At 39.4% G+C, this 24,030-nt stretch overlaps 1 protein-coding gene across 3 annotated transcripts in view; it reads right to left on the reverse strand.

Annotated features, from left to right (window-relative positions):
* CACNA2D3 (calcium voltage-gated channel auxiliary subunit alpha2delta 3) overlaps positions 1-24,030 on the reverse strand; it is a 717,368-nt gene that overhangs the window by 241,394 nt on the left and 451,944 nt on the right. For all 3 annotated transcript variants that reach the window (XM_089522601.1, XM_089522591.1, XM_089522612.1), the window contains exon 12: positions 9,746-9,824. In XM_089522601.1, coding sequence (XP_089378727.1) covers positions 9,746-9,824 — 79 coding nt within the window. The remainder of the gene's footprint in view (positions 1-9,745; positions 9,825-24,030) is intronic.

Here is a 24,030-nt window from a genome sequence, read left to right on the forward strand (position 1 = left end):
CGGTTTCTCCCTTTCCTCAGAGCAGGGTGAGGGAATGGCCATGCTGGGTAGGGATGCCGAAGAAGTTTGCTTGCTTTACATTTTGAAAGCAACATGTGAACTGAACAGCAGTTATCCCTGAGCACTGGCACTTCTCAGAAATTTGCAATGTGTTTCTCCATTTTAAAAAAATGGAAATTTATGTTGATGCAAATAACATTGAGGAAACTGCTTCCCAAAATGTGGTTATATTAGGAAAAAGTGCATGTAATAAGAAAAAAAGAATACAAATGTGAAGATGTTCTTGCAAAATGTCAAACTGACAAAAATGAACCACAATGAACATGAGAAAGGGAAAATGAGAAGGTGAAAGTAACCAGCATTAACAGAATTGTACACCCTAGTGCTAAGTCAATGTCTGGAGACAGTGAGGGGCTGGATGCTTAATCTACAGAAGATGGAATTCAGAATGATAGCCATGTTAGTATGGAATGTCAGTACGCAAAAAGAATCTTGCAGCACCTTTGAGGATGAGTGAAAGAAGGTATAGCATAAGCTTTTGTTGATTTAGTCTACTTCCTCAGTAAAGGAAAGCAGGCAGACAGGCAGGCAGGCATCAAAGATTGTACAAGATCCCTTTCAATAAATGAGATGGAGTTACTGTTTGTGGCTGGTTCATTAAACATATCTAAAAGTGAGGAATCATATTTAGGCTGTATTTGTTCATCCATTTTTGCCAGTGGATGCACAAGTAGCATCAGTAACCCATGGATAAGAATTATGTTGCCCTCCGGATGTTACTATGCCATATAGGCTGGTGGGAGTTGAATGTTCTCCTCTCTGCTATAACCTCTGATCTTGATTTCTCCAGTGCACTGTATATGGGACAGCTTTTGAAAATGGGCCAGAAACTGGTACACTACAAGATGAGTCTCCCTTATCTGGTATTTTAAAATCTAATATTGTTCACATGACACCTTTGCTTTCTGATGGTTCAGTGTAGACAAACTTCATTTCATGCACACAATTATTCCAAAATATTATATGTAAAAATATATTCAGGCTATATGAATAAGATTTATATGAAACATAAATAAATTTCATGTTTAGACTTGGGTCCCATATCTAAGCTATCTCCTTATGTATATGCAAATATTCCAAAAACCAAAAAATAAAAAAAATCTCTAAAGCACTTCTAGTCCCAAGCATTTCGGGTTAAAAAGACTCAAACTGTACTTCTTATTTTCAATTAATGTCAATTAATTTTACCTTCTTTTCTCTATAAATATGGTAGTTATGTAAATAAGGAAGAAAATAAATAATACCTAGCTACCTATATGCACCTATATACACATGGAAGAGACAGTGAGAAACAGAAGGTAATCTGTAAGGAGAAAAATATATTTGCCATCTACTTTCCATTTCAATGTTGTCAATACACCATTTGACAAATTCATAGATACTGATTTTTTAAATGTATCTGCATATACTATATGTGTCACTCTAACCTTAAAAGTAATGCATGGAGCTTTCTCTGCATGATTCTGTAATTTAGGATACTATGGCTGTATGGCTATGAGTGTAGGTAGGAATTTTTATTCCTCAGTTATGCCTTAGTGCTATATCTAACAATCATACAATCAATAATTAGTTGGCAGAACCAACTGCCTCTACTCATTGTTTTGTTCCTTCCCAGAACCAACTAGGGTGCTGATGAATTTCCTCAACCTCTTTTCTCAGTGTTAATGTGAAAGGCTAGGCACATAGTGGGTAACTAATAAATGAGTAAACTATCATTAAAGAAAAAAGAGCAATCAAATTACCATCATGGAGTAGGCTATTTTCTTAAAGTCTTAGGACCGAAACAGACTGGTGTGAAGCCGCCCCACCTGAAGATGGATTGGGGCCATGGCAGCCACATGCTACAGCCCCAATCCACTGCAGCACCAGCCGAAAAAGAAGCAGTTTTCAACCGCTCCTTCTTTGATTGTGAAAAAGCCATCTTTAGTTGCATTTTTGCAGCCTTGGAGTGGCTTCCCAGTGTGTTGGGGGCTTGCAGGGTGTAACGATCACACCCCCAAGACACCCAGAAGCCGGCTGATGTGCAGCTGCTCTAGGCACCTTCAGGCATCATGGCGGCATTTGATATGTGCACACTACATCCCCAAGCTGGCTGCAGCTGCCCAGGAGGTGGCTTTTAGTGTTGGTTTGTACCAGCCTTACTTTGGCTCTTTTGTTTGTGGCAAACTCAAACATTAAAGTCCACCTTTATTTTTACAGTTGGCAAACTTTTAGTTATAATTGATTGTTGAAAAAGCAGTGGCTCTTAAAAACTAGACGTCTAAACTTTTGGAAAACTTTATTTGTTTATCAGAAGATCCAGCTAATATCTGCAGTTTCTTCATCCTTTGGGTTCATTGTCCTACAATGTATTAGGATGATCTCTGTAAATTTCCATAAGCTATTCTGCAGCAGCTTGGCTGTTTTAATATATTCAAAATGGGTTGTCGCTTTGCCTCATTAGGCCCATCATCCCTCAAGATGCGGCCAACTTATGTAAGAGATATCCATGCTGGAGTCTGAGCAGGAGATAGGAGAGGCTGACATGCAGTGTGGTGTGAATTTCCACAGTGATCTAGTTCCAGAGAAAGAACTTCATTACCCACATTTCAGTCAGCTGGAAATCTTTCAAACACCCTTCAGCTCTTCTGTGCTTCCAAGGGGAAAATCACCACAAGGAAAATTGATTTTAGGGTCAGTGACCTTTTTGACAGCTACACACTTTGGCTTACCCAACCATGGAAGAATTAAACTGCAGTGCAGTACTTAGAGATTCTGCAAATCAGCACTGCGAGGTCTTGCTCCTCTCTTGCAGCTATTATCTCTCATTCCCCTTGCCCTGCCAAAAAAAGTGGGGTGAAAATCCCCACCTGACTATGTTGTTGCTGATGAGGGCAAATTCTTTTAAGGCTATTATTCCATAAGTGAAAACACCATGGTGTTGAGAAAGAGGCTGTTTATCATAGTTATGTCACTCCATGAATGAACTAAACTTGTGCTGGTGATCATGCTGTGTAATTCATAGGAATAATTTCAGTTGATATGCCATGCAATACCAAAAGCATTCATAAAGTCCTTCTAGGAATGTGAAATTGTGCAAAAACTGAGCTGCTCAGTGTCAAAGCTCATTCCAACTCATCTCAGTATCAGGTGATGAGGTTTGTTTTTAATACACAAAAATTCATTTTTTAATGAAATGAATATACTAATCAGTAACATTTTTAAAATGTATACATTTCCCCAATGATTGAAGCATGTCAGTGTGCATTGTTTATACATTTTTGAAATGTATAAACATTTTTATTTATTGCACCAATTGTCCTGCCATCTTAGAGGTGCACAGACATCTACAATCCACAGAACATATTCAGGACTGTATTCAGTTCTGTGATGTAGAAATTATATAAACTGTGCTTAAAGGTGAACTGGAATGAACTTCACATTCATGAATACTATACTTCTATTCACATTCTTGCCACTGCAATTCTTTACCTATATCTTCATTTAACTGGCTCCACTGGCTTCAAAGAATTCTTCTCTGGCCCCACTTATGTAATTTATGTAAAACCTCAATTTAATTGTTAATAGAATTCTGTGAGATGGGGAAAAGCCACAAATAATGACCACAACTCCTTCTGCTATTGCAGGAAGTTGCTGACAGCCACCATGGAACTGCTTAAAAGTACATCCCAGTATCGACAAAAATATGGGCCCTGACAATAAGATTCCCAGGAGACACCATGTTGTGAAAACAACAACAGCTTGGACTAAATTGCTGGGTCTGAAGAATAATTATTGGGAAAGTTACTTAGCAATTCTATAACTACTGCCAGTTGCCTCCTATGATCAGGGCTTTCAGCATGTAGAAGCTTTAAAAAGAAGTGATAGGCATACTGTACCATTAGAATAACAAGAAGATTATCTCCAACAATCACCCCCTTCTAGAGGGTGAGAGAGAAAGAGGGAGGGAGGGAGGGAGGAGAGATGGTGCAGAGCCATATAGGCCATTTGGGCTTGGCAACTAACAAAAATCTTTATTTTTCCATTACTGGAGACCAGGTTAGCATATCCATAATTAAGAACCAAGGAAGAAAAGTACCTGTACATTTTCCAAATGGCTGTGCTTAGGTCTTCATGAAGTATGGGTAATGTACTGTCTGAAATGCTAACACACATTATTGTTTACTAAACTGTCTTCTAAAATCTTGCTTCAAAAGGATTCTTATACACTGACTAAGACTAAATCCTAGTGCAATATTAGCTGATTAAGACAGTCATTAAATGGAATAATTTTCATCAGATGGGCACAGATAGTGGTTAAAACAATAGTCCATGACTAAATGGATGTATTTCAAGTGAATCATTAGAATGTCATGTGGTGTACACACACGCAAAAGTGAGAAAACTTCAATTCGTAACACAATGACAGATACAACTGTAGCTTAACTAGAGATTTTAGCATTATGTTGCATTATGTTTTTAGGGGTTTGTATTGCCCACTATCAACCTGATATGTCTGTATACAGCATGAAACAAAGATGCTTCCCTATGCATCCTGATGAAGAGTTCTACACAGTACAGAAACCTTCTACTTCCAACATAAATGGCTCCATATCTTCAAGTCAAATTAGGCACAACATGGGAAATCCAGGATCAAGGATTTCCCACCTTTTGTTTTAATAGCAAGGAGAACCCCTGAAGAATTTTTTTAAGATTGACAAGTAGTATTGGGGAAAGAGGCCATTGAACATTATCTTGATGTGTCTTTCCCCCAAGACAAATCTTATCCTCCCATTCAAATGTTATTTTCTCTTTGGGGACAACCATACACATAGCTCGCTTCTGAAAGCAGATGAGTGGCACAGCCACTCAGCAAAACACTTGACAACAACGCAATTGTGGAATATGTGGCTTGTTATCAACTTTATCTGATACGCCAGATGTGTACTTTCCAGGAGCTGGGGGAACTGGAAACTGTGGTACATATGCTGGTAACCTCACGGCTTGACTTCTGTAATGTACTCTACATGCAATTACCCTTGTGACTAGTCCAGAAACTTCAACTAGTTCAAAATATGTCAGCCAAGTTAGTCACAGGGAAAGCTAGAGGTGACCATATAACACCAATTTTAAAATCTCTTCACTGGCTGCCCATTAGTTTCCAGGCATGGTACAAGGTGTTGGTGATGCTCTTTAAAGCCCTTCATTGCCTGGGTTCAGCCTACTTGCGGGATTGCCTTCTTCCCTATAATCCATCCCATGCACTAAGGTCCTCTGGGGGGGGGGGGGAAATACCGCAGCCACCAAAGACTAGGCTGGCTGTGGTTAACCATCTGCCACTCCCAAATTACGGAATGGCTTGTCAGAAGAGATCCAACATATCACTAAACTTGATAGCTTTAAAAAGGCTATCAAGATGGATCTTTTCCTACAGGCCTTCCCTGAATAATCCACTCAGTCACCCTGCTGACATAGTTCATTAATATAGACTATCCACCAATTATCCCAAGATGTCTATTGTTGTGTCTCTTATTCTTTTAATGATTTAAAATGGTATTTTATTACTGTTATGTAGGATTTATTGGGGAGGGAGGGGATAGTGGGATTTTTACATTGTATATATTTTATCATTTTTGTACTCCGCCTCAATACTATGGGAGAGGCGGGATAGAAATAAATTATAAAGGAGCCCTGGTGGCGCAGTGGTTAAATGCCTGTACTGCAGCCATTCACTCAAAACCACAAGGTTGCGAGTTCAAGACCAGCAAAAGGGCCCAAGCTCGACTCAGGCTTGCATCCTTCCGAGGTCGCTAAAATGAGTACCCAGACTGTTGGGGGCAAATTAGCTTACTTGCTAATTAGCTTACTTACTGTTCACCGCTATGATCTTTGGAATAGCGGTATATAAATAAAAAATAAAAAACAAAATTATTATTATTATTATTATTATTATTATTATTATTATTATTATTATTTTCTGGTTATACAGTCCGTCCTCGCCTTACGTGGGGGATCCGTTCTGGATCCCTCTGCGTAAGGCGAATTCCGCCTATGCTCGAGCCCCATTGGAAACAATGGGGCTTGTGCGTGGCGGCGCGGCGGCGCGGGCACGCGCAGGGCGCAACGGGCGCGTGCACCCATTCAATTGAATGGGACGCGCCGCCCCTTCCGCCCTGCGTGCACCCCGCAGCTTGAGCGCGTATGCTCAAGGCCGCGTATGGCGCGCCCGTGTGTGGCGCGGGCGCGCTGTAGTTCTTTCAAGTCAAAACTAGTTTGTATCTTGATTTCCCACACTAACAGGCAGACTCTCTAGTCAGGAATGTATGCCTGTCTAACTAACTGAAGAATTACATCTTCCTCTGTCTCTGGGGTGAAACAGATGGGCAGGAAAAAGTGGCTTGAAACTGCCTTTTCTGAAGCCACATTGAAAGTGGCTTGAAACTGCACCACCAGCTCCCAAAGCAGCTGGAGTGCTCATGTCATGATATGGCTTCAAGCCAGGAAGAAGCGGAAAAATGCTGCTTCTTTTTGAAACAGCTTTTCTCTGCATAAGGTGACTAGAAGGCACTTTCCTGCTGGCTTCAAGGCATGTGTCATCTAAATGCCACACCTTCAAGTCAGCCTGAAAGCACCTCTTTTTGCCTGTCTGTTTAGCCCCTTTGTCTCTCTTTCTCTGTGTATGTGTCTCTTCAAGTTGCCTGCTGACTTACAGCAACCCAAAGAATTTCATAGGGTTTTCATAGGTGGTTTGGCCAATTCATTGCTCTGAAATATAACCTACAGCACCTGGTATTCATTGGCCGTTTCCTATCCAAGTACTAACCTGGGCATTATCACTTAGATTAATTTCCTCATGATGCTGTACTTATGTTTTCACGCGCGCACAGACACACACACACACACACCATTTAAACATTGCTTTCATACGTTACTGCTGTATCTATAAATTTTTATCATTTGTCACTGAATTAACCTTTCAAATTTATTTTCTGGTTCTGGTCTGTTTAGTTTCCACCATTAGTTTGCTGGAGCAATTTCAAAAGAACTAAATAGGAGAGTTCCATAGAAGATTCACAACCTAGTCATGTGCATCTGAATCCCCATGTAAACCTTCTAAAGAAGAAAGACTGTGCAGACTAAATCCTAATTTAATTTGATTAACTTTGTTTGATCTGTCTTACCTGCAGCTCAGAGTTAGTGGCAATATCTTATTGGGATACTAACACAGCTTGTGGATTGTAATCTCAAAATTCCATTTAGAAGTGTCATTGTGTACTACCGTATATACTCATGTATAAGTCGACCCCATGTATAAGTCGAGGGTAGGTTTTGGGGACAAAATTTTGGATTTTGATATGACCCGTGGATAAGTCGAGGGTACAACTTAGGGGCATGTAACAAAGGATGTAAATGTCAAAGTTCCCCTCATGCACGCATGCTCTCCTTGCAAAATACTATCAGGGCAGTTTCCCTCCTCCCTGGGAAAGAGAGAGACATACACACACTCTCTCTCCTTGTAAAAAAAAAAAAAAGCAATCAGGGCTCTTTCCCTCCTTTCCCAGGGAGCAGGAGAACAGCCCCAATTGCTTTTTGAGAGGCATGTGCATGTGTGTTTGCCTTTCTCTTTACCAGGGAGCAGAGAAAGAACCCTGATTGATTGCTTTTTGCAAGGAGAGTGTTATATATATATGAATAAATAACAACAACAACAACAACAACAACAATAATATATGCCTTCCTCTCTTTACCAGGGAGCAGAGAAAGAACCCTGATTGATTGCTTTTTGCAAGGAGAGTGTTATATATATATATGAATAAATACTAACAACAACAACAACAACAATAATATATGCCTTCCTCTCTTTACCAGGGAGCAGGGAAAGAACCCTGATTGCTTTTTGCAAGGCCTGCATGTCTCCCTCTTACTCCTTTTCCAGAGAGGAGGGGGGGGAAGCAATGGGGCTCTTTCCCTGCCCCAAGGGGAAAAGGGAGACATGCACACACCCCTTGCAAAAAGCAATGGGGACTCTTTCCCTCCCCGGGAAAAAGGGACACACACACACATACACACCCCTTGCAAAAAGCAATGGGGACTCTTTCTCTCCCTGGGAAAAAGGGACACACACACACACACACACACACACACACACCTTGCAAAAAGTAATGGGGACTCTTTCTCTCCCTGGGAAAAAGGGAGACACACATACATTCCTTGCATTGGGGCTTTTTCCCTGCTCCCTGGGAAAAGGAGACACACACACCATGCAGGGACTCTTTCCCTTTCTGGGAAAGAGGGAGACAACACACGCACATGAGCGCCTTGCAAAAGCAATCGGGGCTCTTTCCCTCTTCCCCGGGAAAGGAGGAACTCACAAACTCTTCTTGGCTGAGCAGCAGCGGGGGAGGTAAGGCGTATGATGTCTTGGGCGGAACTTTCTCAGCACTATAACTGTATTGACCCTTGTATAAGCCAAGTCAGAATTCTGGGCTCAGGTTTTTAGCATAAATTTTTCGACTTATAGTCAAGTATATACGGTAACTTCACAGAAGGTCTGTTAATGAACTTCCTACATCTTCACATGAAAATATTTCTCATATCAGGAGTCACGTTTTTCCCGTCCACTTTATAAAACAAAACTACCAGATATCAGTTATTCCCAATTTTCCCAGTACTCCCTCCAAATAACAACATGCACAAATATACACATTCATGTAGACAGTACAAACTTAGAGCAAATTAAAGGCAAATTATGTTCTAAGGCCTTGAAATAAACTGAGTGAAAAATAAAACACCTTTTAGTATGTATCCTGAGAGGAAAAGTTTTGTCACCTCTTCTAAAACTTCTAAAAATGGTGGCTCAGGATTTTATTACTACCAAAATTTCCAAAAGTCATAGAAATGGCATGAAAACAACGTCAGCCTTTTTCTATCTCCTAACAATCTTCTCTCCCAGAATGAGGTTTCAGCAAGATCTTTCTGGCAAATGACCCTATATGGACTTCAATGTCTAGTGGCTACTAGATACTAAACAACCCCCATCTGCTCAAAAGTAAACAGTGTGGCAGTTTTGAAATGTAATGGAAGTTGGAGGGAAAGTCATGAAATCTGTTGGTGGCTGGCAAGGAGGAGCCAAAGTACAAAAGTGATCCTATTGCTTCAGGCAAACTAATACCAGTTTACACTCTCACAGCTGTCTGTTTGCCCAGCTCAACATAACATTTGTAAATAAATAAACACTGTAAGACTCCACTAGTTTCTTATTTCCAACAAACATACCCCATAGTGGCTGTTCAAGAAACTTCTTTAATCACTGAATCTATATTTATATTATACTATATGTATATTATTTCACTAATAATTGTGCTCAAGTTGGCTGGCAATTGTATTTTGTATAATAATGGGAATGATGGAATTCTTCCAGGAACAGTTTGGGGATACCCCCCTAGAGATTTCAGATACATTCTGAGTCCATACAGTTAGCCAAACAATACTGGTGATGATCTCTCCTTTATCCTAGGGAAGCTTGATGTTCATGTCTCATTTTGCTAAGTACTAATGAGGATTCTTATCACAATGCCACCTCACTTCAAGCAAGGCTCTCAAAAGGTGAATGAGAGCAGACTAAAAAGTATCTCAGGGAGACTAAAAAAAAGAGTCAATAAAGAATGAACAAGGAAAACATTTCTTGGAAAGAAATTAAACTGACCTTTGTTGGCACAAGCCATCCATTTGAGGTTATCAGCAAAGGCAGCTTCTCGTCCTATGAGATAGGTGAAAATGCGAACCTGGAAAGAGAAAACTTGATAAACATAATTTAGCTATAGATGTGTACCTAAAGAAGATGACTATACTAAAACAATCAGTTGACATTAAACAAGTTAGAAAACACAAAATATTGAAAAATGTAGTCTCATCCCAAACACATTCTACTGAGAATGTCCTACTGGTTTTAGTGAAATTTTCTAATGAGAAACAGGGTAGTGGTAAGACAAAGATGTGCTGGCAGAAGTGCTCTTCTGGCTAAGACCAGCAACAGAAGAGCCAAAAAGAAGACAGAGAAGGAGTGGAGCAAAGGAAGCACCTTGGTCTGCCAGATCCAAACCTGCATCCCAGGGATTCAACCATAATGCCAGCACAAAGTTAAGTCATGGCCAGGGCAGTCTTAAGTAAATTTTGACACCCCTAGGCTGGGGGCCAAAGTTCAGCTTACCTGGCTTTTGCACAATTTGGCCTGTTAAGAAGGCACATGAAATGTGCCTAGTGAGTGTTAGTGTCTAGTAAAATGATTTCTCAAGCTTGGTTTTCTTAAAACAACACACACAACCCCACACCCAAACATCAACTGGCATTTTACCAAAACAAATGAGTAAGTGTAAATGAGAAGTTAATGCTATTGAAGCATAACATAAAGTCATATGATATGGAAGTATGTCCAGTATTTCAGATTTAGTAGATTCTTCTCTTGGTCTAAAGCTAGCATTTAATTACTATACAAATTATTACTACAGATGTTGAAATACAAGACAACCTACTGAAAAAGCCCTGTCTCTCAGACAAATGAATTAACATATGAATGTGTTCCAACAATAAGAATATATTGTTTCAAACAAATTCCCCACCCATGGTATCCTGGAATGAAAAACTGAAAAGCACTCCAACCAAGTCTCTGTTCATGAGGTAGACATTTAGCTGAGAGTATGTTGGAACTTTGCACCAGACACAGTTACATGAGAAAATAGTCCAGACAGCAAAATTAAATTCTTAGTTAAAGGAAATGTATACTTCAACTGTGCTGCTCCTAATTATTTATTTAGATATTGTATTTATAACTTACTCTTGCACTAATAAATATGTTCAAGCCAACTAATATCAATGAAATATGTAGTAAAACAAAAATCCTGATTAAAAATATTATTTTAAAAGAAACCCCAAAATTAATTTAAAACATTGCTTAAAACAAAGCAATAAAAAACATAGCCAGCATCAGAGTTAACGTAATGTCAAACCAGATTATTTCTGCTGTGTATATGCAGCCAAAGACTGAGTATCTTACATGCCAAAAACTGGTGTTTTAGTCTTTTACACACACACACACACACACACAAATCTTTACTTCACCTTTAGAGTGGCCAGCTTGCTATTATTTGTTTCTTTGTTTACTTATTTATTCATTTTCTTCTTTATTGGATTTATATCCTACCTTTCTCCCCTAATAAGATACATCTTTGTTTCTGCTTGTCTCTGGATAGTTATTGTTTCACATTACTTCCTACTTTTGCCTTCTGAAGAAAGCACACACACCAGATGAGCCTGTCTTAGGAGGCCATACCAGATCTGAGTGTGCCACCACAAGCAAGGCCCTGTCTGCATGGACCAAATCAGCTGGCCTCCGCCCACCCTTTCAGTGAGGGTACCAGATGACATACAGCCCAAATGTTGTTTAGGTCCAATTCAGCAGCAGACTATACCCCTCTTAAATCACACTAAAATACATCTGGAACCCTCCTTTATGTCACCAAATGGTTGTTTGAAACAAGTCGCACTTCTGGGTCAAGGGACCGCAAAGCACTATGAGAAGGTAAAAGGGGACAGGGACCTCTGGGTCGGCCATTTTTGGGGGGTGGGGACTTCTGGGAAAGGCATTTTTAATACCCGAAAATTCCCCAGAAAGGCTTTCTATTACCCGGAAATCGGGGAATTCCCCGGAAATTGACAACACTGCTTCATGTTGCCACTGAGTATCTTGGTCAATGCAAACAAGACCGAGAAAGTTCCCATTATGGCTCACAATCCACCTCACTTCCAAAAGATGGGTCTCTAAAGATAGGTTGTTAAAGACAGGTCTTTAATATGACTATAATGGCTGAATAGGTCCATGTGAGGCCTTGTTGTGTGCCTTCAAGTTTTTTCTGATTTATGGCAACCCTAATGCAAACCTATCACAGAGTTTTCTTGGCAAGATTTGTTTAGAGAAGGTTTGCCTCAGCCTTCCTCTGAAGAGTGTGACTTGCCCAAGTCACTGTGTGGGGAGTCCAACTCTCATCTCCAGAGTGATAATGCAATGCTCAAACCACAACACCATGCTGGCTCATATATGACGCAACTCTTTACCTGAGTTGTTGAGAGTGTTGAAAGTTAATACAATACAATATAATAAAGTTGTCCCTTTATATTTGCAGGGGTTCCATTTCGGAACTCAGCTGAGGATGCCAAAAACCATGGGACCTCATTCTGTGGTTTTCGATGCCAGCACGCCATGTGTGTAGCTGTGCTGCCGTGGTTGTGTGCATGAGCCACCATTAGGAACAATGTGCTGAGGCCATCTGTGGATGCTCAAATCTGTGGATAGCAAGCCTGCAGTGGGGGGTCGCAGACTGCACAAGCACTGTTTGAAGCCTTTAAAAAAATCCACAATGCTAATTATTTTATGCTGTATTTAACATAAAGTAATATATTATTGCTTCACTTTTTTGCTTCTAATTACAATTAGCCCTCTGCCTACACAGAGTCCTTATCTATGGATTCAATCATCCATGACTTGTAAATATATAAATTCTAAAAAGTAAACCTTGATTTTGTCATTTTCTATAAGGGATACCATTCCATTAGTGGATAGATCCCACTACCTAATGGAACTTCAGCATCCATGGATTTTGGTACCCATAAAAGTCCTGGAACCAAACCCCAGCAGATACCAAGAGCCCACTGCACTCTATTTTGCATATCCACAGCTTATTTTATTGTTCTTGGTCTGTAAGCCATTCAAAGAATGCTTGTTTATGGGCATCTGCATGATTTTAATAAATTGATATTTTCTTTTGGTAACACCCACTCCAGGGCATAGTGAGGAAGAGCTGGAAAAACACAGACTTTCAGAGCTGGGTTGTAGCAGTGTATGTGCAGCAAATAATGTAATGAAGCTTGAGCTGGGAGAGAATGAAATTCTATTGTAGCCAATCCTAATGTAGCCTTGTGTACCAGTTCACAACAGGAAAGGAAAACAGCAGCTGCATCCAGTATTCTTGCTGATCAAGCATATGCAGCAAAACAGAGGGAAATGCAGAGAAGGTTGCCTCACCAGCTATCCCCAGCAGGTAAAAATATATAGAGAGATTTTGCTAAATGTAAAGCACAAAAAAAGTGGAAGATGCTGAACTGACTAATGCTTGGAACAGATCTGTATGCAGTGGTTTTAATCTTCCCTTCACCTTTCCCATGCCAAAATTTCAATGAAAGAGAGAGAACTCAAAAACCCTAAAAAGATTTTTTAAAACAGAATAGAACTGATGAGAAACTATCTCCATTCATCATTTGTTTGCTTATTTATTGTATTTTCAAACACTCCAATAATCAAAGTTATCTTGGTGATGCAAAATACTTTACAAAAATACAATGAAACATTTATTTATTTATTTATTTACTGTATTTACTGTATTTATATAATATAATAATATTTTTATTTATATTCCGCTTAATCACTTGTACCTTGCTCTTCAGCCAGAAAGGCTCGCAGAGCTGCTTACAAATAGTTAATTAGACATTTCCCTGCCCTCAGGCTTACAGTCTAAAAAGACATGACACAAAAGGAGAAGAAAATGGCATTGGGAAAGTGGAATAAGTCCAGCGGTTCTTCTCTCCCTCCGAGAACTGGACCATGGCAGATGGACTGTAGGAAGGGCTCCTTTTCTTGCTTTGAGCCAGGCCTGATGAAAGTGACTGACCTTTTTTCCCCTCTGAGGCTGGATGATGCCAGATGACAGAGAGAGGGGGGGGGGGCTCTTCTTCTTACTTTAGGCCAGGCCTTATGAAGCTGGCCAGCCTTTATCTTCCTCTGAAGCTGGATGGTGTCAATGACTGCAAGCACCACATAACAAAACTAACCAACAGCACAGAGTAAAAATGCTCTAGCATATAAAAATAAAGTTAAACCAGAAGCAAGACCTATGAGTGCCAAACTCCAAAAGCAGTTTTAAAATTAGAAAATATACATTGAACATGAGCGTTAAGAGCAGAATACACAGGGAAAGAGAGTAGCTATCTTAATCTGAACTTCTCAAAACTGTGAACTTGAAATAGCAGGACACTTCTGCTGCAATCCAAAAATAACCTCCATCCTACTAAGGAAGGAAAATTTGAACTATCTTTGTCCTGTTCTAGAGTTACAGTCACATACAATGTTTTCTGTGAACCATTACATTAGTATCTGGTTAAACCCTAGAAAGCTATTTTGAAAAGCACTGAGTTATATTTAAAACAGTGTCTAAAGCTCAGCACTTCATCATGTTCTCTGTCTGATAAACAAGTTGAGAAATAAGATACAGGTTATTTTTTATATACTATCGGTAATGTATTGTTACCATCCTAAGTGTATTTTTACCATCCTAAAAGTCTTGGTATGGTGGGGAAGACAATAATAAAATGTCTTTCAAAAGTAGAAAATGTATAAAATAGAAGTTAATAAAAATGCATTCCAAAATGTAAGCACAAATGCAAAGAATAATGAATGATTGTAGTTATTTCAATTTTGCATTGCAGTCTAAGTCTATGTGATATGATATTAAACAGACATGTCAGGAAATGTGTGATAATCCCCAGTGGATTACAAAAAAATGAAATTAATGGAAGCATCATCCTCTTCTTGATCATAATTTATTTAGCCCTTAGGAGCCATAGTATAGTGGTAAAGTTTGAAGTATGAGAACTGAGCCACACACCCCAAGGAAGCCAAAATTTAAGCATCAATATTCTTCTTAGCTTTTCATTTTGCACAGTAAAACACTGTGTAATTACCTGATTCAAAATGTCCTATTCCTGTTCTCTTTAGCTTGCTAACCCAAGTATTGTAATTTCTGTACATTCCGAAAGGGGTGTCCTTGGGGCTTCATGCTTTGTGTCGCTGGCACAGCCGTCTAAAGGCTGCGCCCAGTTACACAAAGCTGGAAGGAGCTCCATTTCTGAGCTCCTTCCAGCGCTGCAGAAAGGGTGCCCCAGGAGCCCTTGCGTGGCGCCAGCACATCACTTCCGCGCCACTCCATTTGGAGGCGGCACGGTCATGACGTCCCAATGTCGGCACCCATGTAGAATGGGCACCACCATTTTGTACGTACTAGGTACGTACTAGGGTTAGGGCATCCAGAAAGGACGCCCTTTCCTAACCCTAGTACGTACCTAGTACGTACTTTGCGTGCATCTAGAATGCACCATTGTTATCAATATCATTCACTACTGAAGGTGAAACATTCAGGTGGTGAAAAGAGGCCTCCTAGAGGGTTCATGGCACACAAGAATTTACAGATTTATTATGACCCAACTGTGTTTGTTTTCCTTCATTCAGCTGATCACATAGTACAAGTACAGTGGTAGTAAACAAAGTGCTTCATCTCTAAAGAAAAGGGAATGAGTGACATCAGAGTTATATCCAATCATGGCACATAAAACACTATCAATGTTTATCTCTAGAAGAATATGGGGTTTTTAGCAAGGGAGTGCAGTTATTGTATTCTCTGACTGAAGAACCGTCTACTTCTATCTGGAAAGATCATCCTTTCCCCTGCAGCCACTCACTCACAAACCAAAAGGTTGTGAGTTCACTACCAGCCAGGGTTCAGCCTCAACTCAGGTTTGTATCCTTCTGAGGTTACTAAAATGAGTACCCGGCTTGTTGAGGGAAATTAGCTTACAGTTGTAAACCGCTTAGAGATTGCTTAGGTGGTATGAAGAGGTATATAAATGAAGCTGCTATTGCTATTGCTATTCCATGGAGCATGCAATTTGAGAAGAGATGCACATAGAATAGTGAGGAAGGGAGGAAACATCTTCCTAGTCAGGCAAATCAGCAAAACAATGCTGGAGATCAATCCAGTGACAGATGTTGCAGCCAAATCACCCTCACAATCTTGGAAAGAATAGGAGTAAATAATGCATCCGTCAGAAAGATTTATGTCTAATAGTCTCCTGTAGCCTACACATAATCAAACAACAACAGTGATCCTTTTTTAACAAGGAGATTAAGTTTAGCTAGAATAGAGACTAAGGTGGTGGAAGGCCAAAGAAGCAAATAGACTCAATTAGAAGCAAGTAATAGGAAGGAACTGGCAAACCACCTCTGCATTTTCCTTGCTTATGAAATTCATGGGGTCATCATAAGTTCACAGGTGACTTGAAGCACATACACACATATGCAGTAAACATTTAACAAATGTGCGCTGAAGATGAGTATTGAAGCTACAACAATACAAAATGTGTACTGAAGCTACAACAAAAGGGCCACACCTAAAATATCATAAGACACTAGCAGGGTCAGCCTTCATGAGTAAGTGGATAGGAGACTGGCAATAAATTCCAGGTGCTGTAGACTATATTTCAAAGGAAGGAACAAGGAAGTATTCCTTGTCTAAAAAAACCCTATGAAATTCAGGAGGTCAAAATAAATCAACATACAACTTGAAGGCACATCCACATAAACAACAAAAGGACAACAATTTTAATAACTTTGTAAGAATGACAACTCTTGTCTCCTGTTGCAACCAACAAATCGTAGATAGACAGATGGACAGATTAATAATATAGCAAGAATACATTATACATTAATTTCTGTTGCATTATAGTATACATTATAGTTTGCAATGCATGTGTTAGATGTTGTATACACTTACTGACAAGTGAAATGACTCCCCACAATTCAGTGCTTCAGTATATTATAAAACTACTTCATAAAATCAAATCTTTTGGGGGAATACAAATAGTCTCTATATATTCTTGACATTAAAATTTACAGCTAGGCCTGGATGAAAACTTGTTTTTAATTCCTGTGTTTGCAAAAATAGTTATTAATATTTCATTTGGCTTATGAAAAAATGTTTAGCACTGACAAACAGGACCAGCAAAAACATTTTACAGATAATCTTTACCTTGTCATCATTATTTCTAATTCTTAGTGGTGTGCGTGTGTGTATGTGTGTGTGTGTGTGTGTGTATATATATATATATGGTATAGGCATTCATCAGGGTACTTCTAATGCAAAGTTAATGGGAGATTTATCACACTACTCTTCTGCCTTTTTCTTGTGGAAAAGCAGCACATTGTACTCTTAAAGTGATGGTTTAAAATTGCTGTCTATCCAGCCTGCTCTTCATTTGTAGCATATGACCCAGTGTTACAACAATATGGAGCTCAGGTGGTTGGGACACAAGCCAAAAATGAAATGTTTTTAATTTTCAGCCTTAATCCTAAGAGACCTAAAAAGACCTACTATGCCTCATAGATATTATCCTCTGTGGGGAAAAATAGCATGCTTAGGCAGAAACTTTAGTTTTCAGTTGTGAAGACTGTTTTATGTAACTATGAAATATTAGACACAAGCAAATGTTGCCTAAAAAGCCAAATAAGCAAACACAGACAGACATATGCAGACAGTATGAATTTATTTCAGCTTCACGTTTACTATTTTCCTAGATTCTTCATTGGTATAATACCATGCCATTTTGTGTTGTGCGCAGTTTAAACAATGTCTTTTTCTGTTAAACATTCTCAAGTCATTTTCATTTTTGCAGTTTGCCCTAAATGAATTGACAGATTTATTTGCATAACATTCTGGTCAAATCCCATTTCTGTCTTTTTGTGCTACTCTTACAGGTCTGAGGTTTGGAAGAGTTTAAATCACATTTACAAATTAGGTGTATGCTTTCTTCATTTGGGAATATAAAGGTCAAGGGAGTCCCTTGACATGAATGTCTAGTTTTAACCAACTGTAGGGGAGGTGCTAATCTCCACTACTAAGCCGAAGAGCCAGCATTGTCCAAAGACTACTCTGGTGGTCATGTGGCCAACACGACTCCATAGAATGCTGTTTACCTTCCCACCGAAGTGGTACCTATTTATCTACTTGCATCTTGCATGCTTCTGAATTGTGCGGTTGGCAGAAGCAGGGACTAGTGACAGGAGCTGACTCCATCTTGCAGCAGTCAGGCCTTGAACTGCCAACCTTTCAATCTTCTGTTCATCAGAATTGGCATCTTAACCACTAAGCCACCACTTCTTCATTTGGGAATACACATACATTGAAAAGAAGAAAATACTATCTGAAAAGGACAGGAACTATTGGTTTTTTGTGGATTTTTCAGGCTATGTGGCCATGTTCTAGAAGAATTTGTTTCTGATGTTTCACCTGCATCTGTGGCTGGCATCTTCAAAGAATGGTGGCATTGAGGTGTGTGGAGTATATATACTGTGTGACCCTTGGTTGAGAAGAAGTGAGTTACATGTTAATCTGTGTGTTGGTCTGTTGGTAAATGGCAAGGTCTCAAGGTGGGAAGATATGTGAGGAGGATTTGTGTCTATTGTGTCCTGCATCTGCACTGCAGAAATAGTGCAGTTTGACATCACTTTAACTGCCATGGTTCAGTGCTATGGTATCTTGGGATTTGTAGTTTGTTGTGGCACCAGAGCACTCAGAAAAGGCTATATATCTTACAAAACTACAAATCTCAGAATTGAGCCATGGTATCAAACTGCATTATATCTGCAAGGCATATGCAGTCTAAATAACCTTTGAGTCTAAACAGGGATTTAAATGTAGGTCTTCTCAGTTTAACACACTGCTCACAATATTGCACTAGCACTCCCTATTTTGGAAACACTACACCTTTTGATTGTTTCCTTCAAATCATTTGGGAATGCAAAGACTTACTAACTTCAACATGTATGTAGCCACAGTGTGGATCCTGCTGGCTGTGTAGATTAAAAGTTGTGCAGGTCTTAGTTTTAGAGTTACTCTTTCTTTCTTTCCCTACTCAGTGACATCCCTAAGGTTGATGTCACCTGGTATGTTAAACTAATGGTGTCACACATGTTAAGGAAAATGCAACATGGGACATACAGTAGAAGAAATAAAACATGTATGTGAAAGTCACAGTGACTAAGCAAAAGCAATTAAGAAGCCACACAAGTGAAAAAGCTAATGTAATTTAGAAGACTTGAATGTCAAGGACAGAATTATAGAATGTATAATTGAAAACACCTGAGATTCATTAAGTGTACAAGGTGAAATGATGAAATTCTTAATTATGGGTGGAACTATGTGAACCAATCAAAATGGATGAACACGCCCACTGGGTGGAAACTGACTAGTGGGTGGTGATTAACAATGGCTATAATAATTGCTATGTTTGCCAATGTATTTTGTGGGTAGTTGTTGGGTAGTTTGGATAGTTGAGTAGTTTGGAGATATATTGGAGATTGTAGAGATTGTGATTTGTAGGGCATATAGCATTTGTATATAGTAGAATAAAGTAGATCTTTTATATAAAACTACTGAGTTGTCTGGTGTCTTGGGTGAAGATACAAGTGTCAGCAGAATTCTGGAGAAGTTTGGAGACATCTGAGGAAGAAGAGTGAGAAGGCTTGGAGAGTTTGTCAGGGTCTTCAGCCTATTCTCTGAAACTCTGCTGCTTGGAAGAAAGCATTAACCACTGACCAAAGCTGGTCAGCTCTGCTGCATAACAAGGTGGTGAGTTAGAGCCAGAGGTGAAGAGCAACAACTCGCATCATCCCTGACACACCCATTGACTGCCTTCCATACCACACCATACAGAATTCAAAGTACAGAGCCATAGTCCAACACTCAAGCCATTTCACCATGCTGTCTAATTAAAGTAAGGCCACCCAAAACATATAATTTGAAAAAGGAACATTTTTCAAATGGCAAATTTAACTACAAAAATGACACATATGCTTCTGAATCTTACAATCTTACCCTTCTCCTCTCACTAAGCCTCTGCATTGTACCACAGCATGTGGCAGCATGGAGTGGCATCAGTGGCATCTTCATCAGTCCCCAAGCTTGTCAGGCTTTCTCACCATGAGCAGGGGTGTGTGCTGTCGTGGGGTGGGGTCTGGAGGCTCAGTGGACAAAGAAAGATCCTTTAGGCTCAGAGGAAATGGCACAGCACAGTGGAGGTACCTTTAGCAGCCCTTGAGTTCACCTGATGGTGTGGCTGTTTGGCCAGCCTGTGTAGGACAAGGCCACCACCTGTTCCATTGGTTCTATGGCCAGAGAAAGGAAATGCTGGCTTGCTTACAGTATAAGAGTGCACATGTGTGTATCTGTCTCCTTCTGCTGTTCATTGAGCCTGCTTGGTGTGGTGTGGTTCAGGAGCAGTTAGAGACAGAGAACATGGATAAGATTAAGTTAGAGAAAATAAGTAAACTGAGATTGTTGTACTTTGGACATATCATGAGACAACATGACTCACTGGAAAAGATAATAATGTTTGGTAAAGTGGGAGGCAGTAGAAGAAGAGAGGTGGATTGATTCAATCAAGGAAGCCACAGGCTTGAGTGTGCAAAACCTAAAGAGAGTAGATGATGACCAGGCTTCTTGGAAGTCTCCCATTCATAAAGTCTAGATAAGTTAAAGCTGACTGGACAGCATAATGGCAAATAAAAACAATAAAACAGACACAGATAGAAAGAGAGATACAGGGCTTGGCTACACTAGCACAATAATCCAGATTATTTTGTCCCATAGTTGAACCTAATTCAACCCTTTAGCACCACATTTACCATTGCAAAAGCAATCCAGTGCCTTCTTCCTGTCCAGAGCTTGGCCCAGGCCAAAGCCAAATTGGCATCGCTGTGCCCTCCCCTTCTTCCCAGGACTGCTGCCACCATTCTCATCCTAGCCAAGCACCTCTCCAGAGTCCCAGTGTCAACATGTCACTTGCCTTGGAATCAGATCAGCTGTTCCCCCCTCATCACTCATGACATGCCTGGGTACCTTGTTCTGATGTCAAGCAAATTATGTATTGACAGCAGGGGTTAGGGGCATCCAGAAAGGACACCCCTTTCTAACCCTAGTACGTGCCGAGCACATACTTTTTGCCCGTGCGGAATGGGCCTTAGTGGGTTTCCATGGCTGAGTGAAGATTTGAACCCTGGTCTCCCAGAGTCCTCATCCAGCACTCAAAAGGGTAACACCACATTAGCTCTAAGGACCCCAATTACTAAATCTAAGTTTGATGATAAGGAAGTGATAGGAGCGCAAGAGTTGGTGTCCAACTGAGCAACCTGAAGAAGACATATGTAATATGCTTACTTAAAAGTAATTCCCATTAGGTTCTCCAGCTCTTACTCTTCAGAAAGTGAATATGGGATTGACACATTAAATGTAATATTTGGAGATGCTTCATCTTGCAGCTAAGAGCAGAAGGTTCATTATTCCCTACTGGATGGTTTGGAGGCCTGAAGCCACAGTTGATGTTCAGCAGCTGGGCAAGTAATAATTCTAAGTACTTAGGTTTATATGAGAGAAAGGAAAGACTTTGGCTTACAGCTTCTTGGGAAATAGATTTTTGAGTGCAGCTGCAGGCCATTTCCATGGACAGTACTGTCTGAACAGATTTTCCTGCTTCTTTTTCTCACAAAAAAAAAAAAAATGATAGCTGTTTTTATAGACAATATTTAAGAGGAAAACCAAGCAATACCCTGTTTGATATCCTAACAATAATAAAAAATACTACACTTGCTTTCAGAACAACCCAAAGTACTGGGAAAACTTTCCATAATAGAGAGCTGATATATTTTGATACTTTCAAATTAATCTTTTGCCACATAAGTAAACAAGAGCCAGTGTGGTCCACTGAAGAATGAGTCAGGTTTAACAGTGAGAGGAATTCTTCCATGGAAGAGCAAGTCAACTACGTGACAAAAAACAATAGTAATACCTGATGAGTGAGGGAGAAAGAAAGCAAAAGGAGTGGGAAATACTATATTTCATGCATTCAAAATGTAAAGTATGTTGAAAACATTTTTAGTTTAACTACCTCACATTTACAATTAGAATATTCTAAAATATTTTAAAAAATGGTTTAGATCATGGGTTTCTGTAGTGATGAGAAATGCTGACAAAGAGAATCCTAGATGGGTTAGAATCTTTGCAGTTGGGCCTTATTCTCTACAAAAAATATATACAAGCTCTTCATAATAAATAAATAAATAAATAAATAAATAATAAAACTTTTATTTGTATCCCGCTTTTCTGTAACTAGACAATCAAAGTGGTTCACAACATATTAAAATCCACATTTACAACATTATGTCCCAAATTTCCCCCCTTAAAACAGGATTAAACATGTTACAATTAAAATATCTATTAAAACAGAATAATAATAATAAAAAAGAAAATATATACAGTATGACAAGGACAGAGCGGTGGGCTAATACATGATGTGTATTAGCCAAAGAAAATAGTATTTTCTGTGCAAAAAATGCTGCTTTTTGTGTTTGATACCTGTTTTCTTGCAGAAAATGCCATTTTATATGTACAAAAATACTGCATGCATTTGTTTTTGTAAGAAATAGTTATTGAATGGTGAATATTCTACAAAAACTGTCCCAATTTTATTTGACTTATTTGCAGCAATATGCAAAAAGATGAAATTATTCATTCTGGTCTGTGAGAATGAAATTGACAAAGATTCACATCCCTGTTCATTCTCCAGTCTCCACCAGCCACCAGTTTGTCATATTTTTGTTTGACAGAAAGACAAATGGCACTATATGTTAAATGAACTCATAATAATTACGGGGTAATTACTTTGTTTGGCTAATCTCTCGGTTAAGTTTCCTGGGAAATAAATGCATTTTAACTTTTGATTAAGATCTTATCTGAGTTAAAATGATTAAAAATAGAGTCTAGCTTTTAATAAATTGCTTAGCGATTGTTATTTTCTGCAATTGATTCATCAGCTAATCTACTTTGTGCATATTTGTTCTCCTTGAAATGTGCCTTCAAGTTGACTCTGGCTTACAATGAACCTCTCATAGGGTTTTTGAAATATTTTGCATCTCTTGAGACCATTGCAAAAAACTGCAATGCCTTTATAAAAGTGCATCTTGTAAAGCATTTGGACATTTGCAAAGGCTCACAGTGCATTGTCATGAAAAATATGCACACAGAACAATGCATGCATTTTAAAATTTCAATGAATAAAATGCTCATAATTGAAAAACAAGCTTTAGCCAATGGCAGAAGAATCTGCACACCTACTTTTTGCTGTTTTTATAGCGGAAAAATCTGTACCTCTGCTTTTTGCTGTTTTTATGTCCCTTCTGTAAATTATGACAACTGTCTCCAAGGCTTTGCTTGGCAAAATGTATTCAAAAAGTTTTGTCATTACCTTCCTCTAAGTGTGAGAGAGTATGGCTTGCCTGAGATCACCCAATGGGTTTTCATGGTCAGGATGGGATAGGCATTTTAATTCAACATTGAAACCACAACACCACACTGGTTCTTCTATATGTATATGTAAGCACATGTAATACATAAATTTGTTTTGACAATTGTTAGTAACCTGGAAGACATTTGTAACAAAGTCTCTTGTGAAGCAGAGTCTAGTTCATAAAACCTTGAGCCACACCAGTGGAGCATTTGTGTTATTGCAGCCCTGCTGAGCTAACACTGGCAAGGTAAAAGGGAAGGAGCATCAGTGTTTCCCCTCCTTCTTGCTTAAATGGTACCCCTCCCATTGCTGCCAATGGGAAATAAATGTCCAGTGCCAGCTCCAAGTTGTAGTTCTCTTCCCACTGTGGGTAGAGAACTTAGAGCTAAGAAGGGCCGTCCATCCAAGCTCACCTCTTCTGTGAGCTCACTGGTGGTGGGATATTGACAGCAGTCCTCCTTTCCATAGACTTTGAAGGAAAGATTGAAAGGTTAGTTCTCCCCCTCTGTAGGCAAGCCTCTCTATCTTAAGAGGAGGTGATTGAGGGAGGGGAACCCCATGGCTCAGTGGGGGATGGTTGCTTCTATGTCTATGAGGCAGTGAATTTGCTCTGGATTTTAGTTTGAACTTCAAGGTGCTGAATGCATTTGGGGGACAGAGTTAAGCATCTTTTCTAACAACTGTTCCCGAAATTAGAAATTTCTATTTTCTTTAAAGAATGTTGCAAAATGCATATCCACCCCCCCCCCATCTATGTCCTTTTTGTTTTCT

The sequence above is a fragment of the Sceloporus occidentalis genome, unplaced genomic scaffold (genome assembly GCF_023333645.1).
Source record: "Sceloporus occidentalis isolate IW3139 unplaced genomic scaffold, rSceOcc1.0.p SCAF_1, whole genome shotgun sequence".
Taxonomy (NCBI): domain Eukaryota; kingdom Metazoa; phylum Chordata; class Lepidosauria; order Squamata; family Phrynosomatidae; genus Sceloporus; species Sceloporus occidentalis.